The sequence below is a fragment of the Sceloporus undulatus genome, chromosome 1 (assembly GCF_019175285.1).
Source record: "Sceloporus undulatus isolate JIND9_A2432 ecotype Alabama chromosome 1, SceUnd_v1.1, whole genome shotgun sequence".
NCBI classification, from domain to species: Eukaryota; Metazoa; Chordata; class Lepidosauria; order Squamata; family Phrynosomatidae; genus Sceloporus; species Sceloporus undulatus.
The window spans coordinates 109483687-109509886 of record NC_056522.1 but is presented as its reverse complement, the minus strand read 5'-3'; the positions used below and the strand labels follow the sequence as shown (position 1 = coordinate 109509886).

Genomic DNA, 26200 nt, shown 5'->3' with positions numbered 1-26200 from the left:
ATAGAGACTGTGTTCTAAAACACACTACAGAAATAATCCAGTTTGAGACCGCTTAAACTGCCTTGGCTCAATGCTAGGGAATCCTGGGAATTGTGATTTATTTTGGCACCAGAGCTCTCTGACAGAGAAAGCTAAATGTCTCACAAAACTACAGTTTCCAGAATTCCCTAGCTTTGAGCCAGTTAAAGTGGTCTGAAACTGGATTATTTCTGCAGTGTGTTTTGGACCAAAGAGATACCACTCTCAACACAGAGCAGTCTCAGTTTTGTCATCTTGCCTTAACAGGGAGATTTCTGGCTTGATCTGTTCTTGGACACATTTGTTTGTCCTTTTGGTTGTCTATGGGATCCTCAGCACTCTTCTCCAGCACCACATCTCAAATGAATGGATTTTCCTCCTATCTTCTTTCTTAACTGTCCAGCTTTCACATCCATACGTAGTAATACACAATACTGTACAATACACTCTTATAGTGCTGCAATTCCAATTTGACTGCTCTGTTGCATTCTGGGGTTTGTAGTTCATTGAGGCCTAAGGGCTCTTTGGCTGAGAATTCTAAATGCCTCCTCCTTAAACTGCAAACCCCAGAATGCAACAGGAGGCAGCCAGAGCAGTTAAAGTGGAATAGCAGCGCTATAAGAGTGTAGTAACTGCTCTGTCTGCCAAAAATAGTGGCTGGCAGGTAGCTTTTAGCACCATGTTGGCAGAATTTTATGTTGTACCGTATCTCTATGATACATTCCTCATCCTGCTCCAGAGTAGTCCAATCCACACTGCAGAAATGATCCAGTTTGAGACCACTTTAACTGCCCTGAATGGAGAATTATGGAAAAGTGTAGTTTTGTGAGACATTTAGCCTTCTTCCCTGTCACAAAGAGCTCCGGTGCCACAACAAACTCCAATTCCCAGGATTCCCTAGCAGCACTGAGCCAGGGCAGTTAAAGCGGTCTCGAAGTGGATTATTTCTGCAGTGTCTTTTGGATGTTAAACAGATACTTCAGGTTTCCTTTTGAGGTGCCTCTACCCTGTAGAACAGTGGTCCCCAAACTGTTCCCTTTAAGAGATTTTGGACTTCAGCTCCCAGAGGCCTCAGCCATGTTGGCCAATAGCCTGGGATTCTGGGAAATGAAGTCCAAAACTCCCTTAAAGAGCACACAGTTTGGGGGTCACTGCCCTAAATGGTGCAGATGCACCCTGAGTCTGTGAGGCAGAGACAGAAGCAACTGTAAATGCGTGTGTGTGAGAAAAACCCTATAGAGCTGAAAGTCTTGACTTTTCCTAGCTCTACATTCAAATTCAGATTGGTGTGGCGGACGTGACGACACAAAATAATTCTACTTCCGGGGCAGAGGTTGGTTGGGTCGTCCCACGTGGAGGGCGCCGGGTGTTTGTGGGCGATGGAGGCTCTGGATCGCGTGGAGTGAGTGCTGGGGCAGAGGGAGGGCTTTAGGGGACCCTGCCCTGTCCTGCTTCCTTTCCCTTTGGCTGCCCGCCCCTCCCTCCCTCCCTCCCTCCCTCCCTGGCAGTGGGTCCTGAGGGATCCCTGGGGGAGTCACACCCCTTTCCCAGGGGCCCTGAAGTGTAGGCCTCCTTGGGAAAGCTCCCTTGAGGGCAGGGCTGCGTCTCTGCAAACCCTGTAGCACCAGGGTGACAGATGTCGTGGCCCTCAGAGGAGGACATGGCCAAAATGAAACACTTCAGACACTCACATGAGTATAAACTCTTGTCATGTGGTTTATTTGCACCTCTATCAGCCACAGGGCGCCCTTGCTATCCACTGGGGTTTGGTTCCAGGACCCCTGTGGATACCAGGATCCATGAGTGCTCACATCCCATTAAATGCAATGTCTTCAAATGGCAAGAGCAAGGTTTGTTTTGTGTAATTGACATGTTTTGGCATCCATGGCTATGGAGGGTCAAATGCGTACTGTATTTTGTCATGCACTCAGCTGTATCTTTCTGAGGAACTTGCTATCCCCCTTAAAATGTCTTCTTGGCTTGCAATACGCTTATAAAACCACAAGCAAAACCAATGCTTAAAAGTGTACTCTTCTAATAACAAACCAAATCATGCTGCAGGAATAACCAGTGCTTGGAAATTATTATGGCAGCAGAGCTCTCTGAGAGAGAAAGCTAAACGTTCCCCAAAACTACAGTTCCCAGGATTCCCTAACATTGATCCAGGGCAGATAAAGCAGCCTCAAACTGGGTTATTTCTGCAGTGTGTTTTGAACCTGAATCTGTATTTATTCCTTTCATTTGTGCTGGAATTAAGGGAGGGAACACCTTTCAGCATTTTCATTGTGCTTCTTAGAGATCCTCAAGATGGAGAGCATTCAAGGAAAACGCAGTAATTTAATGTGAACATTGCTGCATTTTTGTGTGGCTGTAAGGCCCATTACGGTAAACATGCATAGGGTTGCATTCCTGTGTGTTATCTCTCTCTGCACTGGAGCTCTTGAGAGTGAAGTCCAGCAACATCTGGGGGCTGTAAGTTTCCTTTCTCTGCTTTAAAAAACTGAATGCTAAGGAGTAGTATTTTAATTTTAGGATTAGGTAACATACAATAAGCAAATTAAAATAACTACATTTACACTACTATAAGAATAGTTTAGGTAAAACAGTGAAACAGTAATCCCATTGAAGGAAATAAAAGTAAATAAACAACAAAAACACTGATGACATACTAGCAGAGATACCTCAACAAGATAGATCTGCTCTCCTTGGTTTAGTATACAGTACTTTTTCTGCAATGCACAAAACTGTGCTAGTGTTAGATAACACCAATTAAACAAGACATCATTTCTACCACAGATAAATTCTAGTGTCTCTCACTGGGACTGGTTACAGGCAACATGTCACTCCCTTGGTTGAAACAGCTTCTCTGGCTTCTCATTTGTTCCTGTGTAGAATTCAAAGTACAGTTGGACCTCCATATCCACAGGCTTGCCATCCACAGATCTGAGCATCCACACATTGTGCCACCATTAAGGAGAATGGGACTTGAGGCCCTGCTTTTTCCTGTATCTGCAGGGGTGGGTGTATCCAAAACAGATCCCCTGCAGATACGGAGGTCTGACTGTATTGGTTATGACCTTTAAAGCCCTTTATGGCGTAAATCCAAACTACCGTATATACTCAACTATACATCGACCTCATGTATAAGTTGAGAGCAAGTTTGGGGGCCAAAATTATGGATTTTGAAATGATTATAAATCAAGGGTAAAACTTAGGGGTGTGTAATGAAGGATGTAAAGGACAAAGCAAAGGAAAACAATACCAAAAAACCTGCAGCCATAACTATTTATGCTTGTAGTAAAGGCTGGATGGATGAGAGAGTAGAAGAGGGCCAGTGCTTCCAAGGCAGACTAAACTATTTTTCGTTCACCAGGGGATAGTTGCATATACATATATGTATATACACACACACATGCACGAGTAAAAGTATAGTACTTACATTGACCCGTGGATAAGTCAAGTCAGTTTTTTTGGGTCAATTTTTTAACCTGAATTTTTAGACTTATACTTGAGTATATACAGTATTGAAATACAGGTACCTGAAATATCTGAAAACCCTTATTTCACTATACTGTATAAGCCTGTCTGAATTTTAAGATCTTCAGAGGTGGGGTTTTTCTGATCCCACCACCTTCACAGCATGGTGTAGTGGTTTGAGTGTTGGACTACAACTCTGGGGGCCAGGGTTTGGTTCCCAGTTCAGCCATGAAACTCACTGGCTGACCTTGGGCAAATCACATGCTCTCAGCCTCAGGGGAAGACAATGGCAAACCTCCTCTGAACAAGCTACCTTCACAAGTACAGCTGATTAGATACAGAGCAGCACCTTCTCCAAATGGAATTCTCTGCCATGGGAGACAAGACTGGCTTTCACCCTGTTCTCCTTCTTCTCACACAAATAAATCTTTGTATTTGAGCAGAGTTTTGGTAGCTAAGTGACTAGACAAAAAGGTCTTCAATAGATTGTGTATACTGCATTTTTATTGTGTTTCTAAATTATATATTTTTTTGAACTATTGTTGCTTTAAAATGATAGTTTTTATGATTTAAAAAATATTGCTAGGTTTTTATTCATGTGAGCTGCCATGGGGATCAAGAGAAAGGCAGTATAATAAATAAGATATTGTTTTTACAAGTACATCCAAATACTTGGTGATAGCTAACATTCTGTCATACATATTTTTATGTCAGGAAACCCAAAACCAAGAGGGCTAAAAGATTTCTTGAGAAAAGAGAGCCAAAGCTGACCGAAAACACCAAGAATGCCATGCTAATAAGAGGTGGAAATGCAAATACAACTGTCACTGAAGTACTAAAAGACATTGTAAGTATGTTTGGAAATATCAATGGAGATGGGGTTATGTTGTGCTGTGTTATATAGAACTGTGATTTAGAGCAGCAGATCTCAAATTCGGTCCTCTAAATGTTTGCACTTCAATTCTCAGTATTTTTGCTGTTGGCCATAATGGCTGAGACTGCTGGGAGCTGAAGTCCAAAACATCTGGAGGACCAAGGTTTGGGAATCATTGATTTAACAAATAGATCATCACTCTGGGGTTAAGCCATCTAAGCACTAGATTCTAGAAAGACTGTGTTCCTTATATTTTGGTTGTATTTTAGTTGTAAGAGAATGAGTAGTAGAGATGCTTACTCTCCAGCAGCTGCAGCCCATAAGTTGTATTATGAAACATCTTATTAATATTTGTTGTACAGTAATTTTGTTGATTGCAATCAATCAATGGAATTATTATTGATTATTGCAGTCAGTGACCAGCTTTGTTGGTTGCAAATCTGTAGCATGCATAATTACGAACAGTGTTTTTATAGAACTTTATGAGACCTACAGTTTCTGAATGGTCTCTGTTGATCCTCACCACTCTAGTCTCTTTGACATGTTTGTAGCATACTTTATTTTTATCTACACCCTACCTGTCTAGATGGTACAGAGTGGCTGACAGCCAGCTATTTCCCCCTCAAACATGTCAGGGATTGGGACCATATTTGTGCCTCTTAACAACTATTCCTTTCTTTTCTGGAACTTGCCACAGACTGGCAATCAATGTCTCAAGAACCAGCTCTAATCCAGAAATCATAACTTTGAGTAATACTGGCTTAGAATAATTTTCTGGTATGACTCTTTGATGCCTCTTAGTAAAAAGGTTCATATAATTGAGAGAAGATTGGCATGTGAGAGGAAAGGACCCCATCCCATCCACCCCACCCCCTTTTAAAAGATATTGAACCAGAATAAATTCTGCATTGGTGGAAATATCTGCTGGATTAAAGAGTCCTATGTGATAGCAGGGATTCTACTTGAGGGGCATAACTCAGCAGGTGTAGGGGCAGCTGTGATGTTCATATCTGATGGCCACTGTAGTATACATAAGGTGATTCAACAAGGAAAGCTCAAAATGCAAATTGGATGGTTTATGCTTTCAGTATTTGTATCAGCAATGCCTACTGCTGCCTGCTTCAGGAAGCAGGAGATCAGCAGAGTTTGCTAATAGGTTCATTAACAGAAGCCTGTTAGGCACACAGTGTGTGGTGATGTCCCCCAGGGACTCATTAGTTGTATCTTTGTGGTTGTATGAACAAACATGTTTTCTTTGTATTTATATTGATTGGTTGTAGAGTGCTTCACCACTGAAGTTCTGTTTTTAACTACCATTTTGTTTCCATAGTATGCTTTGAAAAAGCCCTTTGCTGTGTTATATAAAAGGTAAGTTACTGGGGTTTTTTATGACATGAGCTTGATTTCCTTGGATGAGATATTAACTTATGTGATATTTTGATTTTATGCACAACTTTTATGCCCAGCCCTCATTAGTTTGAAAAAAACTGACAGAACAAAACTGTTTTTACCTGCTGCAGAAAAGAGAGAGGGTATAGGGCCATCCTGGCCTCTCTATGGAGGGAGTACGAGAGCTTGGGAGCAGCCACCGAGAAGGCCCTCTTGTTCCCATCAAACAAGCCTGAGAGGGTGATGGGACAGAGAGAAGTGCCCCTCCTGATGAATGTAGTGCTCTAATGGGCTCATAAAGAGAGATACAGATCTTCAAATAATCTGAACCCAAGCCTACTGTCAATATGAAGAATAGTATACTTGTATTATGATGCTATTGATTATAGTATTGAACATTTGATAAGTCTGCACTGCACAAAAATATGTGGTGCTGTAATTCTTGAACTGCTTATAGTGGTGGGAATCTTGTTGATATTCTGTGCATCTGTAATTTCCACTATGGAACTGGTTAGACATCTTTGTGCATTGCAGAATATGCACATTCAACTCAAGGGTGTGAAAGTTGGCTTGTGCATTCAAATGCATACATGCACTTGGTTGCACATTTGGGTGTGCATTCAGTTGTGCAATACTGCCATTCAATACAAGAGTTGCATTGCACAGTCAGTGTGTTACACTGCATACTGAGATCTGTGTTGTGATGTAGGACCAGTATGTAGAGAGATCTTGTAGCACCTTTGAGACTAACTGGGAAAAAAAGAAGTTGGCAGCATGTACTTCAGTCTACCTCCTCAGATGTTTTTACAAGTAGGAAGTAGACTGAAGTCTACGAAGACTCATACCGCCAACTTCTTTCTTTCAGTTAGTCTCAACGGTGCTATAAGATCTCACTACGTACTGATTCTGCAGACGAACATGGCTATATCTTTGAATTCTATCTGATGTAGGACGTTTGCCATTGTATAACATGTGTGATTATAATGCGGCCCTTTAGATGTTGTTGAACTGCAGGCCCCTGCCGCCATAGCCAGCATAGTTAGTGATGGGGATTGCTGGGAACTTCAGTCCAGCAACACCCGATTGCTACCCTTCCTGCATAAAGTGATTAAAATGTCAGAATAGAGCATATAGACTTCTCCTGCAAGATACTTAATGAAATTCAAACTTTCTGTTCTCAGAAAAAATATAGCAAGACCCTTTGAAGATCAAACCTCACTGGTGAGTAAAAAGACTTGGAAAAAGTGAACAGTCATATTTCTGTGAAACTAAAACAGCAACTAAAAAGATTCAAGGAAGAGAAAGCCAGAGCAGTAGGGAATTTAGGCATTCAAGGACCTATTTTGTATTTGCTGCTTTTGACATCTTGGTCAACCAGCCATCCCCAATTGGATGTTTCAGACTGGAGCCCATGTTAGCATGGTCATTGGCCAGGTGACACATGTTATGTAAAATCTCTGGAGGGTACAACCCTTGATGCTTGCTACGATTCATTTTCATTATGCCACATTATGGTTTAGTGTGGGGTTTGAACTTGGCTTTTATGTTTTGTTAAAATGGACATTGTTGTGGTTTACTTGTGTCAGAATAATTCCCTAGTTATGGTTTCCTTTGCCTTTAGGCAGAACTGTACAGGCAGAGGATCTTTCAGCTTAATTTCCTTGATACACTGGTGCCTCGGGTTACGAAATTAATTCGTTCCGCCATTCCTTTCGTAACCCGAAAATTTCGTAACCCGAAAAGGCTTTCCGTTAGCACTGGAAAGCCTATAGCTGCACTTTGCAGCATTTGAATTTCGCGCCGAAATGAATTTCGTAACCCGAAAAATATTTTGTAACCCGAAAGTTTTTTCCAATCCAACTTTTTCGTATCCCGGAAATTTCGTAACCCGATCATTTCGTATCCCGAGGCACCAGTGTACTGGCAGCTAATTTCATGATATTATAAGTGACAAGGTCTAAAAGAGTTTCCACTAAAGCCTGAATGGATGAGAGAGCAGAGGAAGGGCAGTGTTTCCAGGACAGATTTCACTCTTGCTTTTCACCAGGGGATAATTAGTCTTTTAATAAGAGTTAAAGTGCAGTACTTACTTTGACCTTTGGATAAGTCGACTCAGTTTTTTTGGGTTAATTTTTTGACCAAAATTTTCTAAACTTATACCTGAGTATATACAGTAAAATATAATACATTGACATTTCCCTAATATTTTTGCCCTAAGTAAGTCCTTAAGTAAGTGTACTCGAACAAACAAGCAAAACTAAACTGGCAACTCCATTCTTATAGTTTATAAGCATTTTGTTGACAATTTTCCCATCAGGAGAAATTGGAATTGAAATCTGAATGCTGTCTCGATCTTACTTTCTAAAAAATACAGACACCTTTAACTTGAAACTTTAAGGTGTTTTGAAAAGAATATGCTTTCTGGATTGCCTTCTCTGACTGCAAGCATATAAAACAAGAACAGACTATTTAAAGATACTGGACTGCAACTCCAGTCAGCCTTGGTACAAGTCTCTTTATGATCTGTCAAAGTTTTCTCCAGGTCTAGTGAGCTAAAAGTCTTTTTAATGAAGCCACACTGGTTTCAAATAAGACAGAGCTTTCATTATACCAAGCTGACTGTTTACTTTACCTCACCACAGGGATTGAGAATCTGTAGCACCTCTAAATTTGTTTGTATAACAACCTTTATCAGTCTTAACCAGCATAACCCGTGGTAAAGGAAGATGGAAACTGTAGTCCAGCATTTGAAAAATCACACATTGCTCGCCCCTATAATAGATAAACTGGTATCCATAAAGGGAAAGCTGTGCTATAAACTAAATAAACAACCTGAGAGTAATTATGAGAAGCAAATGGGAGACCCCTCCCCTTGGGTAGGTTTAAAGGTGTTCAGTAGGAGTGCATTCAGCACTGAAATGTGCTTTCTATGTGGCTTACGTTTTGCAAGGCATTCAATATACTTTAAACACATTATTATTATTATTATTATTATTATTATTATTATTATTATTATTAGGAATTTTTTTCCAAGAAGTCTGACTGCTCTTTGTTCCTGTTCGGATCACATAATAAGAAGAGACCTAATAATCTGATAATAGGTAAAGTGTTTTAAAAATGTGTTTGAAGAAATCTTTCTCTAATAAAATATATCCAAAATGAGAATGATTATACCTTTGGCCTAACTAATGAAAATTTGCTCTTCTAATTTTTAATTTATAAATATGTTTATGGGAAAGTAATGTCAATATATTTGAAAGATTCCAGTTATTTTTGTATAAATATGATTCGTGGGAAGCAATGACATTAAGTTTTCAAGTTTTAGATCTTCTGTTGTTGTTGTTGTGTGCCTTCAAGTCACTTCCGATTTAGCATGATTCTAAGAGGAACCTATCATGGGGTTTGTTTTCTTGGCAAGATGTGTGCAGAAGAAATTTGCTTTTGCCTTTGTCTGAGGCTGAGAGTATGACTTGCCCAAGGTCATCCAGTAGGTTTCTATGGCTGAGTGGGAATTCAAATTTTGTTCTCCAGAGTTGTAGTCTCGTGCTTAAACCACTATACCATGCTGGCTCTTAGATCTCATTACTGTGTCATAAGTATGTGCATGGCTAGTTCTATTCTATCCTGTTCCTACACCTGTCATCTCACATAGGAGAGCATGTGGTTCAGGTGGCTGTGCCCACTAGCATCTGGATACTAAGCAAAAGGTAAGAACAGTTGATGTGTATGTAGAATCTGTACTCAGAATACATGTATACATACACGAAGTCCCTTTTCATTGGTTATATGAAGGTAGAACAGTGGTTCTCAATCTTTGCTTCTCTAGTTGTTTTGGATATCATTTCCCAGAATGAAGTCTGCCCATTGGCCATACCAGCTGGGGCTTCTGGGACCAAAAACATGAGGAGGACCAGAGGTTGAGAGCCAGTAAGGTGGAGGAAAGTCCATCAGAGGGCAGAGGCAAGGCCAGTCTTCACAACTGAGCTTCGCTCCACACATCCTGTGAACACATGGTAGAGAAATAAGGTTTCTGGTTGACGGTTGGTTTTGGTTTTAAGTGACAAGAGTTGCCTTAGTGTCCAGGTGAAGGACTCCTTATACTAGCAATTAGAAAGTGTTTTGCAGCTCTTCTGTCTTTTTGCTAGAAAGGACATAGATGTAGAAAGTGGTGGACAAGTCATAAATAGATACTTGCAAAGACAGAGCAATGGTTGGATACAAGTTTTGATTTGAGGGGTTTTAATAATATATTGCACTTTCTTGTCAGAATTTCTTTGTCTTGAAAATGAATGTGAACTCCAAGTTATTTTGTACATATAGATGAGTAAGCTTTTTAGCTACATGGAGCTGGTGGTTATATGGCAGCTTCTGTGTCTGTACCCTTTAAGTATGTTGTAAAATAGCTGTAACCTTGCTGCCCATCTGTATGTAAAGTGTCATGCTGTGCTAATCACACCTGATCAAGAGTAGAATCTGATTTTGTTTTGTTCTGTTTTCTTTACCTTTCTACTGTAGGTCGCATGTACGATTATCATGTTCTTGATATGATTGAGCTGGGCATTGAGAAGTTTGTAGCTCTGAGGGATATTAAGGTAAGATATTGGTAAAATTCCAGTAGGATTTCTGTCAAAACTTCTAATTGACTGGTAGCAGTATTCAAAAGTGAGATTGGGAGGGGAGGGAGGGAGGAAATTATCAAACTGAATTTTTTTAGACATTTAAAATAGTCTATAGAACCCTTCAGTTCAAAATTTCCAGGGCATTTTACAGAAACTGAAAACAGTTACAAACAGTAAAAGGGAGCATTTACAATTATGCTGTGTTTTATAAATAATGTAAGAAAAACAATGTGGGCTCTGTTTCAGAATATTATAAAGCTTATCATAATTACTTCAGAGTTACTGGTTTGTTTGTTTTTTAACTAGTATCTTGCCTTTCTCCCACTGTAAGGGTATTTCCTTGAACTTGAAATTTCCTCTTTTTCTGTTTATAAGTGGAAAACTCTGCTCTCTTCACAATTTTTTAAACATGGAAACGGTTACTATTTCTGAGTGTACTGTAGCAAAGCTTAACTCCTTCCTCTTTCAATTAATAAATTGCAAGTATGGACCCATTACATATTTTGCTGTGGGTTGAGTTATAGCTATCTCCTGTGGGTAATAAAATGGTTTGTGGTCTTCTTCTTCTTATTGAGAAGCTAAATCAACTGCATCATGGCAGATTTCAGGTGAAAGCTTACCTGACTGACTGCTCCTCGAATAACACTAAGATTCCTACATGCAGAACATGAGCATGTCAGGGAGAGACATGTGGGGCCAGATGCCTTCTTCCTGGCATTTAGTTATCTATGTAGAACAGATAAAGCGGGGAAGACAAGCCAACAGAGTGTCAGAATTGAGGCCCCTTCAGTCTATTGCAGAGAATCCCCCATTTTGTGAAGTTGAAGGCTTTCATGGCTGTCATCCATATTTTTTTGTGGGTTTTTCAGGCTATGTGGCCATGTTCTAGAAGAGTTTATTACTGACGTTTCGCCAGCATCTGTCACTGGCATCTTCAGAGAATGAAGAGAATCCCCCATTTACTTCCAGTAGAGGGTGTTGTGGAGCATGCAGAGTTAAGTGAGAAATTCCCTTATATGCTGCTTTCCCACTGGTCAGGAAATAAAGTGGCATGCAAAGCTGGCATGTGCAAGTATCAGCTGAGAACATTTTTCTCCTCTTGCTGTTCCCATCAAACAAACAAATAAGTCACAGCACCATGTATGTGAAATATAACAATACAAACATCTGAGGAAGTAGACCAAGTCTCTGAAAAATTGTGCAACAACTTATTTCACACAGGCGGGATACACACTGCCATATAATACGTATAGGATACGTACTAGGGTTAGGAAGGGCCGGTGCTTCCACACCCCCCTAACCCTAGTACGTATCCTATATGTACAAGATGGCGGCGCACCTTCTACATGGGCGCCGCCATCTTTACGTACTGGACGCACAGCGTCCAGACGTGTCGCGGCGCCTATGACGTCGCGAGTCCGCGCCAGGCACCTCGCGATGTCATAGAGGCGCCGCAAGAAGAAGCTCCGAAATGGAGCTTCTTTTTTGCTCCGCGCGGGAGTCGCGCGGTTTGGCTGCTGCGGCTCCCGCACGGAGCAAATGGCAGCGGTGGGGGAGCGCCGCAAAGCGGCGGTTTGTACCCCGCCACAGTCTTCAAGGTGCTGCAAGATCTCTTTGCATATTAATATAAAAAATAACAGCTTAATGAATATACAGTGACTATAAATACATTTAACAAAGAGATAGAGCAGCACAACTAAAATACTAGTTATAACAAAGAAATAGCTGTGTTAGTCTGCAGAATCAGTGTATAGAGAGATCTTGTAGCACCTTTGTGATGAACTGAAAGAAAGAAGCTGGCAGCATAAGCTTTCATAGACTTAAGTCTATGAAAGCTCATGCTGTCAACCTATTTCTTTCAGTTTGTCTCAAAGGTGCTACAAGATGTCTCTACATAGGTATAACAAAGATAGCATGACTTAGCGCTAGTGAAGTACAACACTACATTCAAATCAGGATTGCAGGGTCTTATTCTGGTATACTGTAGACATCTGTTGGCTATATCACTTGCAACACTGTGGAGTATCTTGACCGGCTCTAACACTTGAACCTACTGGGGCTTTTTCAGGTGAAATTATGCCAGTTAGATCAAAGTAAGTAAGATATTTTCCAGGGAAGTAGCTGTCCAAATATGTCGCATCAAAAGCAACAGAAGCTTAATTGTGTCTTTAAAACAAATGTAGAAGAGCTGTGGCTTCTGCCCTGCCCCTCCCAAACTTCCATGCACACCCATAATCTGGGAGCGGATTGTCCAAAATTGTCATACACCCCTCCAGGTGTGTTGGACAGGTTGAATGTATGCACACCCCCTCCACAACAACAAAGGCACCACATCCCTGGAAATTAAAACTGGAAGTTGTTTCTGGTTTTGTTCTTGGCAGAGCCAAAATATCACTGCCTTGTCCACCCACTTCTGAATCTACGCATTTAGCCCACTTTTGCATGAAGTATTATTCTGTTCAAAGTAGGTGCATATGGAGATGGATGCAGCAGTAGAAACTGGAAGGGTAAGCAGTGAGGTCAGAGGGAATTGAAATTTGGACAGTACAGATGGTGATTATTGTTTTAGTAACAATGTCCATTCACAAATGAGATGTTAGCAAAAACATAGGCATCCTTGCTTTAATAATAATAAATAATAGGATTTATTTATATACTGTACTGCCCAATCACTGGGAATCCGAGCGGTTTACAGCAGAGGGGATAATAGATGGTTCCCTGCCCGCAGGCTTACAATCTAAAAGACACGACGCAAAAGGAGAAGGGAATGGGGGGGGGGAGAGGATCAGGTCCAGCATTCTTCTCTCCCTCTGAGGCCTGGACCAAGGCAGATGGACCAGAGGGAAGGCTCTTGTTCTTCCAGGCAGGCCTGGTGGAGCTAGCCTGCCTTTCTCTCCCCGTCAAGATGGTGGCTGAAGGGAGGGCTCTTCTTCCAGGCAGGCCTGGTGGAACTAGCCTGCCTCTCTCTCCCTCTCAAGATGGAGGATGATGGGAAGGCTCGTCTTCTTCCAGGCAGGCTAGCCTGCCTCTCTCTCCCTCTCTCCTTTAGTGAGCTGGTGAGCACAGGTGATGTGATAAAGCTTCTTTGTCCTTATTTTGGACAGCTCCCAGGCTTTGAAACCCATTTCCTAGAAAGGCAAGATGGACACCCTGCTTGCTGTTCGTCCAGTGGCAGGTGGACACCTTTTGTTTAGGCAGGTCTCTGAGAACTGATTGCTCATAGGGAAAGGGCCTTTAATAATGCGTTGTGTGATCTATATTTGGTGTCCCCCCCCTTTTTTTTAATAGTTGTACTTCTAACTTGCTTTCAATTGTATTGATAATTTAAAATGCAGTTTAACTTTTATATGCTGTGAACTTTTTACCTATGTATCTACTGTAATTGTAGTCACGCCATAATAAATTTAGTTTGGGAGGTGCCTATAACACCCTTCGATGTTTTATTGTTGTAAACTATATAATAGAGCAGCAAGTGCCCTGAAGGGACAAAGCCCATGTTGATATTTGCGGGTGATGCTTTTGACATCAGCGAAGAACACAGACGATTAAAAAGCCTTCTCATCGGTAAGTTTACATTTTTTGATATCTGGGAATTGTGGAAGCTGTTGCAAGTACGGAGACATTACATATTGTGCTGTGGGTTGAGTTATAGCCATCTCCTGTGGGTAATAAAATGTGAAAATGTCACTGGGCTAAAGTTATGTCAACAATCTTTACCTGTTAAAATGCTTATTTCCTTGCTGTCTTCTGGTTCAGAGCCTTTTGTTGTTGCTGATACCTTTTGCTGGATGTTTGGGCTGGGGTGGAAAAAGTGGGATGATGAGGACAGGCTGCCCCAAGATGAAGGAATAGATTTTCAGGCAAAAATAAATGCAGCCCAAGGGCCTGCTACATTGTCTGGGAATAGTTATCTGTTATAGCATGACTGAAATTCTGTGGGTTTCGTTTTCATCAGTGATTTGAATAGGAGGCCACTGGGAATGTCACATCAGTGTGGGATGCACTATGTGTATGTATATTATAAAATGTAACAAAATATGTCATGTGAAATAATTTAACATATATGATATAACAGGGCTAGGCAACCCTTTTGAGCCGGGGGCCGGGTTGCTGTCCCTCAGACAACTGGGGGGGGCCGAAGTCAAAAAATAAATAATTCAATAATTTTTAAAAAATTAAATAAATAAATAAACCAGGACAAATGTAGGACAACATTTCCAAATGGAGGGCACTTTTTAAATAAAAATGGAGGACATGCAAAAAAAATTTGCTGATTTTTTAAAAAAAATGTTAAGATAAATGCATGTTTCTGAGGCTTCTATAGACAATTGCCCCACCATGCCCCTCGCGCGAGATGCCAAAGGCCCCGGCGGCAATCAGTGGCAGGACCGGGCTGGGGCAGGTCCCAAGGCCTTGCCGGGCTACATCCGGCCCGCGGGCCGCAGGTTGCCTACCCCTGTGATATGATATAATATAATATAATATAATATAATATAATATAATGTAGTTAGAGTGTTGTACTATGACTCTGGAGACCAGGGTTGGAATCCTGACTCTGCCATGTAAACCCACTGGGTGATCTTGGGCAAGTCACACACTTTCAGCCTTGGAGGATTGTTCAATCAGAGGCAAACCCCCTCTGAAGAAACATGCCAAGAACACCCCATAACAGGTTTGTCTAAGGGTCACCATAAATTGGAACCGTCTTAGAATCATAGAATCGTAGAGTTGGAAGAGACCATAAGTGCCATCCAGTCCAACTCCCCTGCCATGCAGGAACTCTCAATCAAAGCATACCTGACAGATGGCCATCCAGCCTCTGTTTAAAGACCTCCAGGGAAGGAGACTTCACCACTCTCTGAGGGAGTGTGTTCCATTGTTGAACAGCCCTTACTGTCAGGACGTTCATCGGTCTTGAAGGCACACAACAACAACAACAACAACAACAACAACATGTATAATAATATACTATATATGTTATAGCATGTGCTTGAATAATTTCAAATAATAATTAATAATAAATAATGATAATTTGAATAATTTCAAATCCTGAAACTGGATTTTTTTTTTTAAAAAAAAGGCATTTTAGTCTTTTTCTTGTTCATTATTGATACTAGAGCAGTGATTCCCAAACTTTGGTCCTTTAAGTTTTTTGGACTTCAGTTTGGCCAGCAGTCAGGAATTCTGGGAGCTGAATTAAGTCCAAAGCATCTGGAGGACCAAAGTTTGGGGACCACTAGAGGATGTGTTTTGAGACAGCCTGCAGGCCAAGAGTCAACACATTTTAGCTGGCTCTGGTAACATGTTTTTATTGTGCAACTGTTCTGGAGCATCCAGCATGACTAGAGGGAATGAGACCTAGGTCTTCCCAACAGCTAAGAGGTTTGGGAGCTTGAAGCTCAGGTGCTGAGTAAAACAGCAAGAAGTCTTCCAAGATTTGATTCAGCATCAGGCAGTATCTCTGCCCTTCCCATATGTTTCAGTAGTACCCAAGAGAGGCCCTCCCTCCCTTCTTTGTTTAGCAGAGCAAAAAACCATGCCATTGGTGAAGCCATTTGGGACCATGCATCCAAGATGAAGCAGGTGGACAACTTCCCCACCTCATCCCACCCTACCCCAGTCTGATCTTCTCCAGGCCTCAGACTAATTTCAAAAGACCTCTTCAAGTTATCCCTTCATGTTTCTGTGAGCAGAGCAGCATTTTAAGTGGGAAGGAAGAGGTGGTTTGAGCAGGAAGTTGCAGAAAACATGTATAAAGAATGTGGTGTAAACAGAGAGGAAATGGATAGGAACATTAACTTCTGGCTGTGACCCCATCAAGTGCTTTCTTTAGCTCCATCACCTGCCAGCACGTGTCCCCACTGACAGATCCCATCCCTGCACTGCAGCCCTTGACCAAGAAAAGTTTGTTTTTCTTTGGTCTGGAAAAGATGGAGCTGTGATGTCATGTGCATAATGATGCTGCATGAATGCTTTTGGATACCTCAAGACACAATGAAATATGAAGACGCGGAAAGTAATAGAGCAAGTGATTTTTATCCTTTCACTGTTCAGATCAGAAGTCAGGCACTTCATATTGCCTTTTCTTTCCTCGCTCTGGCCCTAAACTGGGAGACAGATACCTCTGGGAGTCGTGAAAAAAATGTGTGTGAATACTTTCAGATGCTATACTAGAAGAGTGAAGTGAGATTGTGCATGTTTCTGTGCTATCACAAAGCCTGATGTTGCTCTGTATTATACAGAAAGATGCTTTCTCCTCTAAAGCCAGAAGCTCTTAAGTTTTGGCAGATACTTGCTTCAGTGTGGTTGGCAGTGCTTTGAAGTGTAGCCAAACTGGAGCACACTCCACTATTGGGAAAGTGTAGGCTGGGTTTGTAATAATTCATTTATACTACCATATGTAAGAAGCTAGCATCTAGATGTCTAGTTTGAGTGCTAAGAGAAAGTTCTAATTTTTAATTCTACGTTTTCCTTAATTTTGTTTTGTTTCTGTAAAGGGAAAGTACATTTCGATAGTGGGGTTACAGTATGAGTATCTACTACATTCAGATTTTCCATCTACCACTTCTCCTTTTTTTCTCTATTTTCCATGCAGATGTTTTTGTTTGTTTATTTGTTTTTTTTCCCCTGGAGATTGGATGGTGTGGTAATTGAGTATCTTTGTACAAGACCTTCTAGACCCTTGCTCTGTTGTGGAATTCTGTTTTTCCTGAGGTGTGCACAGAGCATTTCTGTACCTAGACACTATGATTTGTTTCAGGCAAAGTGGCTACCCTGTGGATTGGCCTCCTTCATAGAAGTAAATAGTAGTGGGGGGGCATATGGAATATTTTGGGGTATTTTATAATATGAAAATGAATGAAATGATGTAGGGAATTTATCCAGCAGATTTTCATTGCCTCCCAGCTTGTGTGTAACATCTTGTGAAAAAGTCTCTTTTCCCCCCCACTGAAAATCAAATTACCCTCAAGGAGATTATCTACCATGGAGTGAAATATAAAATATGGGGCAAATGTTGGAAGAAGCATTCTAAAGAGTGAACCAGTTTCACTAGGTGAAGTTGATTTGCTATGCTTTGAACTAGTGTAGAGCTGTACTTGGGTGGAATAAAGTTTTTTAAATTTTGCATTTGTGCTCATGATGTTGTTGTGTTCCTTCAAGTAATTTCTCACTTATGGCAACCCTATCACAGGGGTTTCTTGGCAAGTTTCATCAGAGGGGGTTTACCACTGCCATCCTCTGAGGTGGAGAGAGTGTACCTAAGTTCTGCCATTGAGTTTCCATAGCTGATTGGAACCCTGGTCTCCAGAGTTGTAGTCCCAGTGCTCAAGTCACTATACCGCACTGTCGTGACTCTTTATGCCTTTCTGCATTAGCTTGGGGGAATATCAAATGAACCCTGTTTCCCAAGCTGTATGACAACATTGGGTCTCTTAGTAAACAGCTGGGTTTCTGTTGACTTGTGTGCTACAAGCAGTGTTTGAAGTTTGTCCATTTTCAGGAGTCATGTGACTTTGCTCTTGAGGTGGTATAGGGCTGGAAAATAAGTTCATAGGAGTGTACTGGTATACAACAATGAATCTGATCCCTTTGTAGCTGTCTTTTAACAACCTGTATGTATGCTCTTATAAATGTCAGAAAGCTACATACCTGTCTTCTAAGCATAATTTTTTAGAAAACTGACACCTGTCCAACTTTCTACACTAGATGCAAGAATAATTAAGCGATTCAAGGTAGTTTTGTAGTTTCAGTATTGATTTTTTTTTTATTAACATGCCTTGTACTCCAGCTCAAGGCCACATTCCGTGTTCTTGGCTGACAGTATTGTTCAGAGCCTTATGTGTATTTTGTTTGCAACCTGGATTACAAATCTGACCAGATGTTGTCAGAACACATCCCAGCTCATTGGCTCATTCTTTCTTGCCCCTTCTATGTAAATGGCATTTATATGACATGGCCTGCTCTAAATGATGATAATAATATGCCAAATTTTCTGGTTTATATGGCCAGAGAAATACATATATAAAAGAAGACATACCAGTCCACCAATAATTCTACAACAGCAGCTTTTTGTTTTTCCGTATCTTGGAGAATATTGAATTTAGCCACTCAGAAGTGGGATCATAAAACCAGAGATATGTTATGCAAGCACAAGGAAAATGTTTTTCTATCATTTAAGAGAGAGATAGAGATAGAGAGAGAGAGAGAGCAAAAACTCAAGTTTTAGAGAGTTAATTTATCAGACCACTAAATAGTGCTACCCAGTTATGGTTCTGAATTCGTACACTTTCTTAAATTTCCAATTTTACTAACATCAAATCCATCAATTTCTCTTACTGAACAAGAAACCTCTGTGTTTTGCTTAAGGTTGGAGACAGATCCAGGCCATCTTTGGATTTTATAATTTAGAATATGAGGGAACAGCCCTTTGTAGGTTTCTTGTCCCAGCAATCCCAGGCATGGATTGATCCAAAAATGGTAACACTGGTTATAGATTTTGGATTTTGTTGTAGTTGATTTACAGTTCGTATTATAGACATACTGTAGATTCAGTATACAATTCAGAATCCTAAATATCCTACTCGTAGGTATCTAGATAAATTTCCCCCTAAATCACAGTCCCCCATTTAAACCAAAGTAGCACTGAAATGTTAACATCTTATCCTAACTTCTGTATCATCATAAAATGTCGTGTTAATTTTCACCATGTTCTGGGTCATTTAGACTCAAATAGCTTAGAAATACTCTTTCACTTCTCCTGTTTTACATGTCTTTTACCTTGGTGACTGTAAAACGAATATGTTTAGTGGCATGGATTTTACTTCCCCAAACTTGCACAAATAATCATTGTGTCATACTTGGGAGTGGGAAACACTGCTAATATTTTCCATTGCTCATAACCTTTTAGTGCTGAAACATTGTCAACTAATATCCACTATTTGATTGCGTTGTGTTTGTCAGTGTATGGAAAAGAGATAACAGCTGGATTTAATTTTATTGCCCCGAATTTTCTGTAGGAAAGGCTATGTTGTTTTCTTTTCTGTCAGTCCTTTCTTTATTGTCCTGTTCATGTGTTAAATGTTGAATAGCAGTTTGAAGTTCTTGTCACATCTGTATGTCTCTGTTACAATAAAAAAACATATTTTTGCTGGGCATCATGGCTCGCTGGTGTTCTTAACAAGCAGAAGATTTTGGCTTTCTTACTAATTTACTTCAAAGAAGCAAAGTGCACACATATCTTCTGTATCTTCTACTAACAAAGGGGTTTTATAGGGGTGATGCAGGGTGTCAAGAGTGTGTTAAAGTGTGGCCACTCTTTCGTCAAAGCTTTGGCTCTGATTGTTCTTCTCAGCCACCTGATGTCATTGTGAAAGAGGTGCCTCCCACTGTTAGTGGGAAAAGACCCTCCTCATTTGATGTCCTGTTCAGGGTTGAATCATGAGGTATCAATTTTGGCTTTTCCTGGAGGTGATACAGCAGTCATACTACAATATATTTTAGGAGGGCACATATCACTATACATTTTGAAGGCTGGCATGCTCTTTCACATCTGGCAGGGAGACAAGAAATCTTCCTGGGGAGCTGGAACAGCTTATATACTCCCCTGCTTTAATTGCCATGGGAGAGAGAAAAAGAGCATTTTGGGATCTGCCTCCCTGAGGAAGTTGGTCACTTGGTCTTTCTATGTGTCTCTTTCTGTGGCCACTAGAGCTTGACAGGTAAACAAGCTCCCATGATATTCCACCCCCAAACCTCAGTGCGTTTTTGGCTGCTGAAACTGGATTCCTTAGGAAACAAAATTGTTTGTCTTAAGGGATCTTGTAGTACCTTTGAGACTGAGTGAAAGAAGTTGTAGCATAAACTTTGTTAGACTTGGCCTACTTCCCTAGGTGTCAGGTCTACAAAAGTCCATGTAGACCAAATCTATGAAAGTTTGTGCTACAACTTCTTTTGCACAGTTAGTCTCAAAGATGCTGCGAGATCCCTTTGCACACTGATTTTCCAGACTAACATGGCTATATCTCTGGTTTAACAAGAGCCATTTTAAAGAAGTTGCTCTAAAAAAATTGAAAAAATATTATGGAAACATATTTGTTGATTTCAAGTATTTCATGGGTCTTCCTCTCTTTTAGATTTCTTCAGAGGCCCAGTAGTGCCCAGTGTGCGCCTGGCAGGCTTAGAACATGTTCTTCACTTCACTGCTGTGGACAAAAAAATCTTTATGAGAAGTTACAAGTAAGTCTGTTTGATGATTGATTTTGTGTCTGTGTATGTAGCACTGATATGTTTACTGCGGATTAAATTGTGTGATGTGCTTTTGTTGGATTAGACTATAAAGGAAAATAAAGTAAAACTCTACTCATCTGTGCTTAGGGAGTCTACCAAAATCTCATATCTAAATGTAAACATAAATTATTAATATTTTATTATGTTTTCTTTTCCTCTGAACAAATCAAATAAGATGGAGGAGGGAGTTGGCATATATAATAATCATGTATAAATTCTCATTGATATCAGCTAATTGTTTTGTAGTACCTTATTTATTTTGCATTAACTTACATGGACTGCAGCCCACTGCATCAGATATATGGAGTGTTGGTTCAGTTGTCAGGTTATATGTGTGTGGATGAATGGATGGGTAAGTGGTTGAGGGATGTAATCAGTGGGGTAAGAAGCAATTGAAATGTAAAAAGTGCAAACATTTTTTTTGTCATTTAAGAGTATTGTTGAAAAAATCTGGCTGCAAAATACCAAGGATTGAACTTGAAGATATGGGGCCTTCAATAGACCTGGTGATGAGGAGGACACATTTGGCATCAGATGATCTTTATAAATTAGCTCTAAAGCAGCCAAAAGCACTTAAGGTATGTAGGCAGATCTTTACATTTCTTAAAAGATTTTCTGAAATAATGTGGGTGTGGTTGTTTATCTTCCAAATCCTCTGTGAACGTATAGACAAAGCTGATCATTTCCCTTTGCTCTGTTAATAAGCCACATAGTCCTTCAGTTCATTCATTTATTCAAGCACTGTCTTATTTATACTCTTCTCCTTACATTAGTATTTTTTTTAAATTCCCTTGATATTGCATATAGTTTTAAGCTGCATAGTATTGTTAGGTCCCCATTTTAATTTGCAGTATCACTTCCATTAGAAACACATATTATTAATGATGGTCTGTTGAGATAAAGAAGAATTTAGCTCTATCCTTCTATTACCTGACTGGATTACTGTTCCTGTAGTCCCCAAATCACTGTTTCTGGCTTCCTCCCTTCACGTTAAACCTTATCCCTGAATGAAGACTTAGTGCATTTTTCCAGAGAGTTGCAACTTTCATTTCTCTGACTCTTTTAGCAGCATTACAAAGGAACTGGGGAAATTATTGAAATGCTGACTATCCTTATAGTATAGGGCTGGATAGCTGTCAGAAGCTAGGGGAACACATTAGTCCCACAGAAGATCTTGGAGGGCCATGCACCCCTGCAAAAAATAATGATGATGATTATGGCCTCTAGGGAATGTGGGGGGTGTTTTTACCAAATTCTTAGGGCCACCTGGACCATTTTAGGCCAGAAGAGGGCTTTTTTTGGTTTCTTTTTTTTTTAAAAATGCATCTCCTGAACCCAAAATATTCCAGGAAGTGCCAAGAATGTGACAAAAATGGCTTTCACATTCCCAACACATTTTGGGGAGAGGGTATTTTGTTTTATAAAAAATTAAATTTATATTAACTGATGAAGGCCATTAAAATGATCCTGGGTTCCACATGTGGCATGTGAACCACACTTTGTTCACCTGTGTTCTAGAGAACTGAATGATACCTTTTTTCATTTCTAGCCAAAGAAGAAGAAAAACATCTCCCATGATGTCTTCGGTACAAAATATGGACGGATCCACATGCAGAAACAAGATCTGAATAAACTACAAACTCGGAAAATGAAAGGCTTAAGGAAAAGACCAAGTGGAAAGAAGACTGAAGGTGAAGAGAATCCAAAGAAACCAAAATTGGAATAAATGGCTAGACTAGACTGAACAATTGTGTTGGTTGATATTTTGGTTAACTCATGAAGGAACTGGTAGATCCAACTCTTGAATATCTCTTGCCTTAAAAACCCCTATGAAATTCATGGGGTTGCTCTAAGTCAACAGGCAACTCAAAGGCACACCCATACAAATGCTGTATATACCAGAAATTTCTATTTAAATGAGTTTTCACATAAGTTGTAATACTTTGTAATTACAAAAGATTGGGATGTTTTTCAAAGAAGGAAATGAATATGAATTGGTTAATGTTCTGGGATATTTTTGGACAGATTTTATCTGACAACCATGCATAAGTCACTTCTATAATGGCTTCCCCAGATAATTTCCTCCCTTTATTATCTCCCCAGTCCTTTTTGTTAACTTTTCAAGATAGGATGACAGTTTTAAAAGATACCATATGTTAATTAACATAAGTTGTAGTACATTTGTACCCTGGATAATTAAAGAAAACTTTATCAGATATTTATCTCTACTTATGGAAAAACAATTACCTGTATTCATAAGGAAAACAAGTACATTTACTCAAATTCCCAGGAAATTGGGACAGTTTTGCTCAAGACTGTTGCATAAATTGTCACTTTGAACAAATAATTTCAGGTTTCTTTGCCCTTCTGTCCTTTCAATCTGAATTGGTGGCAACGGCTCTTTTTCAGGAAAAAAGTTGTAAAGGATTGCTGTTTTATGTTAATTGATCATATAAACTGCTGTAAGAATAAAAGGGGTGTAAGTGACTCATTCTTACTCTACTCCATATTTTCTTGTGATAACTGACTTCCCAATTACAGAGAAGAGCAACCACTTCCAAAATCATGGCATCTGCAGTAAGGTGTCACTAAACTTTGTGTCCCTTGTTTGTAACTTAAGATTACAGTAGTATATTGCAACATAGGTTTTAATAGATGTGTTGCAATTTTATACCATATTGTTATTTTGTAAGATACATGTAGGTCATCTGAATGGACACAGATAATTACTGTGATTGCAAATGGTGTGGACACACATGCCAAGCAATTAACTTGGACACAGTATTTATTTTACAGAGCATAGTGAATGGGTAAGGTATGTGTGACTTGACTTAGAAGGGGGCTACTGAGTTAGTAGTTTGACCTAGAGCTTGTCTACACTGTTAAAATATTCATTCCAATAAGACAGACTGCAATCCAGCCACACACAATTTGGAGGAATTTGAGCTTTTTGCGGGGAAGGTGTAAACTCCATAAACTCTGCTGAAAAAGGATTAGTCTTTTGAAACTTTTTCAGAGCTGAAAAAGTTCTCAGAACTTCATGACGGAAGTACCTCTATCTCCCAGAACATTCTCTGGTAAACCATAGAGTAACAAGTTCAGCAAATGTGTTTTGATGGAAGTTTTCACTGGAAAGTCACAGAGCTGAAATTTATTGGCAGATCTGATAACATGAAACTTGGATCCAGTGAAAACTTAGAAGCAACTATCTCATTATAGAAGATAACCATCTGTCTCTCAGTAAGGAGATCCCTTCCATGTCACTTTTTTGAGAAGCATTCTTACTTGAGTTACTTTGAATACCTAATTTTCATGCTTCCAAGAATCCCAAAAAAGATACAGTAAAACAATTTACCAGTATGTAAGTGAAACCATCATAAGCCTTTTTTTGACTACCTGAAGTCAGTTCAATGCATTTTGCATCAGCCATAATTTATGGAAATGAAATGTTATGAAGGAAAATATTAAGTAGCTTTGCAGAAGAATAAACTTCAGTTAATATGTATAAAGGCCTTTAGATTTAAAACGAGAGAGAAAAGTGAGTTAAATTGAGATTTATATGCTCCTAAATATATTGAGAATCAATACCATGGATTTTTTTCTTGTTACTGACTAATATGCACAAGATTCCTGATTCACCTTTTCAGGTTTTTAACAAGTAGTGACTCAGGTTGCTTGTCTTCAAATGATAAGGTAACATCTTTCTTGTAACTATTTAAAACTTGGTTTTGAATGAGGGAAATCTTAGGATGGAGAGAACAACAGAAGCTATATTTTCAAAATGTTTCTCCAGTTGCAAGTTCATGTTAAACCTGGACCTTTTAAAACACTTTGGCAGTTGATTTAACTATGGCATGGTTGTATTAACTTTTATATTAACTAATTGTCTTAGACAAGGAATAAGCAACTTATGGCACTTCAGATGACTCTGGGCATCAGCTTTTATTATCTGTCATGACTGAGTACTGTATATTAACTGAAGATTAACAAGAAGTATTAGTTCATATACAAGTTGAGAACAGGTTTAGGGGCGAAAAGTATGGATTTTGATATGACCCATAGGCATGCAACAAAGGATGTAAAGGAAAAAGCAAAAAGCAAAATGCCAAAGAACAAAATTCTGGCAGGCATAATTTTGTTCATCCTAAAGGATGGATGGATGGAGGAGGAGGAAACTATGGTAAATGATAGCTGTGCGATGTGTGTGGGAGACAATCAGGCATGAGTGGGGCTAAGAATACACACACATGTTGAAAAGGATGTAAAGAGTTAAGTTACATTATTCTTATAAAAAAAGGAACCATCCCCTTTTCTGAGTACAATGGTGAAAAGCAAGATTTCAGTCCATCCTAGGAGAATCTAAAAAAAAAAGCCCCAACCCCCCTCTATTTTCTTGGTGCTTGTTTGAGGAAAGGTGTCAAAGAACCATCGCCCTTTTCCTGCTCAGGCATTCAAAAAGGCCAGAGGTGGCATCACAGTGGAGAGAATAGAAAGGTTTTGTGCATCTTTTCAGCTCTCCCAGGACAGACTGATCTTGCCTTTTGCCGCTCTTTGGACACTAAGAGTTAAGGTACAGTCATTACTCTTTTAAAAAGAGTTAAGATACGGTAATTACAATGACCCGCAGATAAGTCGACCCAGGTTTTTAGGGCTAATTTTTTGACTAAAATTTCTAGACTTGTATGTGACTATAAACATTATAACTAATTGGAGTATACATTATAACTAATGGACTATATACATTATAACTAATTGGAGTACAAAACCTAGATGGCCTACCTCTTTCTTGCAGCATGTGTAGAAATACTTACACACTTGTAATGTTCTGTTAATATTTTAGGCATGATATTAACAACAACAATTCTTTGATGATGTCTTGCATGGGTGTACTGAGTAGGGGGTATGCTGCTGAACAAGTCATTTCTGGTGGCATATGTTGTGGCTGGAATTATTTTTCTACATTATTAAGCATGCTGAATAGTGTGTTTTTACTGCTCTGATAAAGTCACAAAGGGGCCTCATGCAGAAATTATGAATACAGTTTTATGAGCAGCATTGAATGTGCTTGTTTAATGAAATGGAAGAAAATACTTAAATGTGCTTGTGGTGTACTGGATGAGTTTAAACATACTGACTGCACTCAGATTTTCCCCTGGATGCTGTTGTATGTTTAGCTTGGATAATGGACAGTTCAGGCTAAGAAAGTAAAATACTTCTGATGAAAGAAGTGCTTTGTCCACAACATTACGCCTAGGTTTTTTTAACATCTAACATATTTGACATAATCATTCTAAAGGAAGCATCTTACAATTCTTGTTTTTTTAACAAAGTGAAACAGCTGTCTTGTTCCCTTTTTGTGGGTATGCTATATATTAATCACAAACCAGATATTCATTGTGTGTCCATACACACCTAGATGTGACGGAGCAATTGGGAAACTATACATGCTTGAAAAGAGCTGTTTCATTTGCTACTTTTCTTGCTGATTAAAGCTCTAATAGAATTTATTCAAAATTAGTTTTGCAGTTAGTCTCAC

The 26200-nt window shown here is 39.6% G+C and overlaps 1 protein-coding gene across 1 annotated transcript; it reads left to right on the top strand.

The window, feature by feature from the left end:
• Positions 1 to 1349: 1349 nt before the first annotated feature.
• RPF2 (ribosome production factor 2 homolog) lies at positions 1350 to 23151 on the top strand. The gene is made up of 10 exons (XM_042446166.1): positions 1350 to 1420; positions 4210 to 4342; positions 5700 to 5737; positions 6940 to 6979; positions 8778 to 8859; positions 10274 to 10350; positions 13842 to 13941; positions 20511 to 20613; positions 21098 to 21242; positions 22214 to 23151. The coding sequence occupies exons 1-10, from the start codon at positions 1398 to 1400 to the stop codon at positions 22388 to 22390; spliced, it is 918 nt and encodes a 305-aa protein (XP_042302100.1). The 5' UTR covers positions 1350 to 1397; the 3' UTR covers positions 22391 to 23151.
• Positions 23152 to 26200: the final 3049 nt, after the last annotated feature.